This window comes from Elephantulus edwardii, unplaced genomic scaffold, assembly GCF_000299155.1.
Source record: "Elephantulus edwardii isolate Elephantulus edwardi_28Jun2011 unplaced genomic scaffold, EleEdw1.0 scaffold00033, whole genome shotgun sequence".
NCBI classification, from domain to species: Eukaryota; Metazoa; Chordata; class Mammalia; order Macroscelidea; family Macroscelididae; genus Elephantulus; species Elephantulus edwardii.
The window spans coordinates 20,041,319-20,047,935 of NW_006399783.1; the positions used below are offsets into that span (position 1 = coordinate 20,041,319).

At 36.5% G+C, this 6,617-nt stretch overlaps 1 protein-coding gene across 1 annotated transcript in view; it reads right to left on the reverse strand.

Moving 5' to 3' along the window:
• The window catches only part of UIMC1 (ubiquitin interaction motif containing 1), a 156,146-nt gene that overhangs the window by 70,857 nt on the left and 78,672 nt on the right, over window positions 1–6,617 (reverse strand). Inside the window, exon 9 of the mRNA XM_006884436.1 lies at window positions 2,348–2,501. Coding sequence (XP_006884498.1) covers window positions 2,348–2,501 — 154 coding nt within the window. The remainder of the gene's footprint in view (window positions 1–2,347; window positions 2,502–6,617) is intronic.

Genomic DNA, 6,617 nt, shown 5'->3' on the forward strand with positions numbered 1-6,617 from the left:
CAGCAAGAGAGGAAGACCCTGGATGAGATGGATTGACTCAGTGATTGGGGTAATGAGAGCAGGAACATCAGAGACAATGAAATCGGCTCAAGACACAGCACAGTTCAAAGTGGTTATATACAGGGATGCTATGAGTCACAAATGACTCGACAGTACACAACAACAACAACAAATTTCTTTAAATAAATTTAAAGTAGTATAAATAAATGTCTTTTCTGATTACAGAAGTAGTATATAGTCAAGAACAACCACTAAATGAAATGTAAAAGGAAAATAAAAGTATTATATAGTCATTGGTGGTAACAGTAATAGTTTACATTTCTTGAATACTTATCATTTTGGATTTTATTGAATGTCTCGTGTACTGTTTATATATTTAGGGAATCATGCTATATATATTATTCTGCAACTTGACTTTTTATTTAGCAGTTAATTTAGATCTTTCCATGTGCAGATATATTTTTACATAGTTAAGAGATGACTGCACGCTGCACTCTTACCTTTTTGTGTACTGGGTCTAGTATTCAAGATGGCTTTCCTAGGCCATGGCCTTTTACTTTCCCCATAGGCTGGGTAGGAACATGCAAATAGGGTGTGTTGTTCTACAACATGATTGGCTAGTTCTGTAATTCTACCATGTTTAAACTGAACATGTTCAGTAGCAGATATTTTGAGAATCTTACTATCATCAAGAAAGAAGCAGCAGAGAATGTAGTAAGCATCCAGAAAATCCTGCAACATTCTAATTGGAGCCTGCAGGAAAGCAGCAGCAGCCAAAGCAGAGAACCAGAAGCTCTACATGAGACAATGCTGGTCTGGGACTGCTACCTCGTGGACCAGAGTTGGGTCCTTCACCCAAGTTTGCTAGAGAACTTGTGGGGTAAAAAGGAGATGCCAAAATTGGCAGGACTAAGAGAACTTTGTAACACTGGCTTAAACCTGCAAGGTTGAAGAGTGAAAGGTCTGTGAGCATGCTTCAGAAGCTGTCTTGGCTAAGAAATTTTAACCTGCTGCCAACAATTATAACCTGTTAAGTTCCCTAAAGAACTCTGAAATTCAGAGTATAGTTTAGTTCTATGAGGTCTGTCTAGCTACTGCAATGGATTTTGGACCCTCTAAAGCAGTAAGACTGGTGTTGCAATTAGAAGAAATAGGTGTAAGACTATGATAGGCATGCCTGACCTCATTGTTATATATTGGGTATGCTATTAATGGGGACAGTCCCCTCTTTTGGAATTAATAGAGATCACATATGACCAGTGCACACTGTTCCTTATTCTTTTTATACTTTTCTATTATAGCATGAATTTTCCCTGTATCACTAAAGGTTAATTGTAAAAACATTTTAAATTCTTATATAATACTTTATAATCTGAACTACCATCATTTACTTAGCTATTGTGTACTTACCTTGCTTAAAGATGCCACTGTTATAATCACATAGCACAGAGAACCTTTATGTCTAATACTGTTTCTATCTAATGATTATTCCCAAAGACAGTTTCCCAGTATAAGGTGATAGTAACAGAGATAAGCGCTGGAGTCCAATCAGTTTAAGGCCGAGTCCTATCTCTGTCAGTTCTAGCGTGTGAAACTGTGCTCAATACTCTTCATGCATTTGACATATAACAATAATTAGTATTTGGAAAGTTAGACTAGATATTTTAAGGAAAGCACAATGCCAAGCACACATCAAGTACTGACGAAATACTAGCTACAGTTAGCACTCCCAATAGTGGAATTACTAGGTCAAAGATCCTGGAATATTTAAATGTTTATGCACAGCACTAAAAAAGAACAGCTTTCTATTAACTGTCTCAATAGACTTTACCTCTCAATAACTTTGCCAAATTAAGTAAACCTGACTAGTGACATTTTTGGTCCATGAGAGCTTGGAGCATAAAATCATCTCTGTTTACTCTTTTTTACTCCACTTTGCTGGGAACAGCATTTGGGAGTGGAGGTGTGGTGAAGAAGTAGTGAGAGCCCCAGGATAACTCAACAGAAACATGTACAACATGAATATAAATTAAGGATATTTTCCAGCTACTGTATTTAGGCTGAATTTCCATAGAAAATCACAAAGGACTTACTCTGAATAAAATGCAAGCAACACTAAAACTTGGTTTCCCACATTCCACAGAAGTCTCAATATTAAATATGTAAGCTGAAATGAAAGGTCCGTAACACTGACTTTTGTCCCACCCATTACTACAAAGTAAGTGGAAACTCTATAAGATGGGTAACTTTCCCCTCTCCCTTCTCCTGAGGTATGTGGAACAAATAAATAGTATGCTTGCCACAGACAGCAAGATCAAGAAAAGTCTTTGTCCAGATGACTCATTACCTGTGTCTTGCTCCATTAGACCATTGCAGTACATGGCATGTCGCTCAATCTTTGCAGGTGGGTAGCCTTGGTTACACAGAGGGCAGGACACCTTGGTACAAGATGAGAAGGCAGAAGTAGATATTTCCTTCCCAGTATCTTCTCTGTTACCAACCTTAGAAACATGACAAAACAATATTAGAAACTTTAGTTTACAAAATATCTTTTCCTCCAAAGAACTACAATACATTCCAAATTACATGTACACATCATTTACTTTCATTTATTTAGATCTCTTACTATTTCTTGTAATGTTTTGTAGTTCTCCTTACAAAGGTCTTTAGTTAGGTTTATTCCCAAATATTTCATCATATGGTTGGTATCTTGTAATATTGCTTTCTTAAGTCTCATTTTCTGTGTTTTGTTGTTGTTGCTGTTGTAGAAAAATCCAAATGATTTTTGTTTATTGATCTTGTATCTTGCCACTCTACTGAACTGGTCTGCTAGGTCTGACAGTTTTTTTGGTTGAGTCTTGGGATTTCTCTGTGTACACTATCATACTGTCTGCATATAGCAACAGTTTTACCACCTCTCTGTCAATTTGGATGCCTCTTATTTCCATATCGTATTGCCCTAGAAAGTACTTCCAATACAATATTGAACAGGAGTGGTTACATATCATTTACTTTCAAAGGAACAATATTCATTAATCAAACACAAGACTGAGATTAGGAAATGCTACTAACACAATTTTAGTACTTTTACAGTGCCTCCCTTGTACCAACCACTCTGCAACTATGACTTAGTAAATCTACATTATAATTTCATAGAAGTGTTAACATGCCGTTTTTCTACATATAAGAAAAGGAATGTAGAAAACGGTAACTTGCCTAAGTCATTCAACAAATAAATGATAGAGCTGAAATGCAATCTAACTCCAAAATCTGTCACACTGAAAGGCACTAGTCTGCATGTTTCAGTTCTATTCCAAAGTTTGTCTATAAACATACATCTTAAAGACACTTTTTCAACCTCATTACAAAAACAATGGTGATTGCTTTAAGTGATGTTAACACATAAGGAACTAGAAAATATAAAAGAGCCCTACACCCAAAGGAATACAAGTAGGATTTAAGTTAAGAACCTAAGCCTTTATTTAGACAAATAAGACATAACATCCTTTCTGTTTTATTTGGAACACTCTGACTTTTTGGATTGAAAGAGAATAAAACTAAGACCAAAATATTTAAGAAGACTTAAAGAAAAATAACCAATTAATACAATTGATTCTGTCAAAGCTGTTCTTTTACCTGTTGTCTCCCTTGCTTGTCTCAGTGTTTTATAAACACCGATTCTCCAGTGTTTCTTAGAGGAAGTTTTATTTTACCTGTACAGGGTAGAGTCAATAATTCTGCAATGATTAATTTAACTGTATCCATGAGGACTGCAGCACAACTGCGAAATGCACACTTTAAAGGACAGCATGTCCTATTCAATATATTTGAAACCATCCTGCACAGCCATAGTTTCCATTAAAGAGCAATGAGTACCAAAGTTGTTATTATGCCTCACTAAGAAAAAAAAATAAACCTGTTTTGGAGCAAGAACAAATAAGATTAAATTTACAATGGTATATAATGTAAGATCTAAGCCAACTGAAGTTTTAGGGCTTCTCCATTTAGGTCATTCCTAAAATCTACCCTTTGTGAATGTAATCCAGTAGAAGGAACAGACCATCTAAACACCAAGTTAAACAGGTTCTACAACTGTCAGAAAATGCCAGTTTAAAGACTAAAATGCACCTAATCAAAGTCAGTCTTTTCAATTACTTGCTATGTATCTGAAAGTTGGACAGTGAATAAAGAGGATAGAAGATGAATTGATACCTTTAAATTGTGGTGCTGAAGAAAAGAATCCATGAACTATCACCACGAGAATAAACATGTATGTCTTGGAAAGTATACAGCCAGGATGTTCCTTAGAGTGGAAGGACGGTGAACTTAATCACACATACTTCACGCTTGTTGTTAGAAGGGACCAGTACTTGAAGAAAAACATGTTTGGAAAGGTGAAGGATCAGCAAAGGAGGGAAAGACTAACTACCTCAATGATATGGTATGACACAGTGGCTGTAATTAATAGGCTCCAGTGTGGCAGAGAGGATGAAGGTAGCACAGGATAGGAGAAAGTTCAGATCAGTCTAAGGCTACTATGAGTTGTGATTGACTCAATAGCAACTAACAGCAACAACCTTTTCTTTAAATAAACATGTTCTACCTAAAACCAGGAGAGAATTGATGAATAGGATCACCTAAGAATCAAATCTCTATGCACATCAAAACCTTCCCCAACAGGGTAAAAAGAAAAGCCACAGAAGGGGAAAAAAATATTTGATAATGGCATGTCTGGTAAGGGACTTATATCCAGAACTTATAGAATACTCGAGAACCAAAACAAGATAATCCAATCGCAAAATAGGCACAGGATATGAACAGACACTTCACCAAAGAAGACATTCAGATGGCAAACAAACACATGAAGAAATATTCAAAATCCCTAGCTCTAAGAGAGATCCAAATCAAAACAACTATGAGATATCATCTCATCCCAGTAACAACAGCAAAGTTCAACAGAGCAGCAAACAACAAATGCTGGTGAAGTTGTGGAGAAACTGGAACCCTTATTCACTGTTGGTGGGAGTATGAAATGGTGTAACCACAATGGAAGACAGTATGGCACTTTCTCAAAAATTTGCAAATAGAAATACCATTTGACCCAGCAACTCCACTACTGGGAATATACCCTAAAGAAATCAGAACTGCCACCCAAACAAATAAATGCACAACTATATTATTGCTGCATTATTCACAATAGCAAAGTGATGGAAGCAAAAAGGATAAATACTGCATAATACCACTGTTATAAAACAGGACTGACATGGGGGTTGGGAGGAAACTAAGAAAAGAGGGGATACATAATGTACACGGCATTGAAACAGATGAGGGAAAGAACTGTTTGAAAGGAATATATGATTAGGTATTATTTCCATGACAACAGTCCAGAATAAGAGGTGCTTAGCAAAGTGAACTGGGGCAGAGGGAGGGAGGAAATTGTGAAACAATGAAAGAATCTCTTTCAAGATAAAAGTGAACTGAGGTGGGGGGTAGGAAGGAAAATGAGCAGTAATGAATGAATGGAAACCCAAGTTCTCGGTAAAGTTTCATTAAAATCTCAATAAAATATTTTTTTAAAAAATTTCTAACAAAAAACAAAAGACATTCTGTAAAGGAGGTGGGGATGGGATGAGAAAGGAACTCATATGGAATGAATTCCTATACTATGTTAGATTCTGCCAAACACTTTGTATATACATAACAACCCAATTATATGGGTATCACTAGCTACAATAATATAGAAAGGGAAACAGAGGCTTGGAAAAAAGGCAAAGCAACTCATTGATCACAAAGAAAGTGAACAACCACAATTCAAACCCAGGCGTATTTGGCACCAAAACTCTTCAGTATTTCCATTCCACCATACTGTGACAGTACAGCAATGGGCTTAAGTGTGTTAGAGATTGTGAAGATGGCATAGGGTAGGGCAGGGGGCAGATCTATTGTTCATACGGTCACTATGTCATACTTGATAGTACAAAAAAATTTTAAAATATTGTGACAGAAGCAAAGTATCTCTCTCCCTGACCCTTTTAAGAAACTAATCCTGCTAAGTACTGGGAGATGAATCTTGGAAGTTCTGGGTGCTATTTAACCTGAGCTCAGTCTTTCGGCTTTCCATCTCCCAGGTTCTTCTGTTCATATACTTCATAATAAAATTGTATGTGTAAAGGTATTTGAGCTAAGAGAGAAGGGCAATTAATGATTTTAAAATTTAGAAATAGTCTTAGTTGCTGAAAGTTAGCAATGATTGATAGTAGTTACCTGGCATTCTAAAATTCACTATGCACAGGAATGTTACATATCACTGATGTTCGCCCCCGGTACTATAATCCTTTAAATTCATCACCAACCTTATAAAATGCAGAAGATGCACTTTCTACAATCAATGTTTTCATGAGATAATGTTCTTGTTATAGTGAACAACTGAGTCAGAACCGACCTATAGCTGACCCTCCAATGGAAGGAGACTGCCCATCCTTCTCCTGTGGAGCAGTTGTGGATTTGAACTACATGCTTTTGGGAACGCAGCACAGTTTCTTACCACAAGAGAAAGGAGTCTCTTACTGTCTTACTGTGACTATACAACCACTTCCAACAACATTCACAGTCAAGCC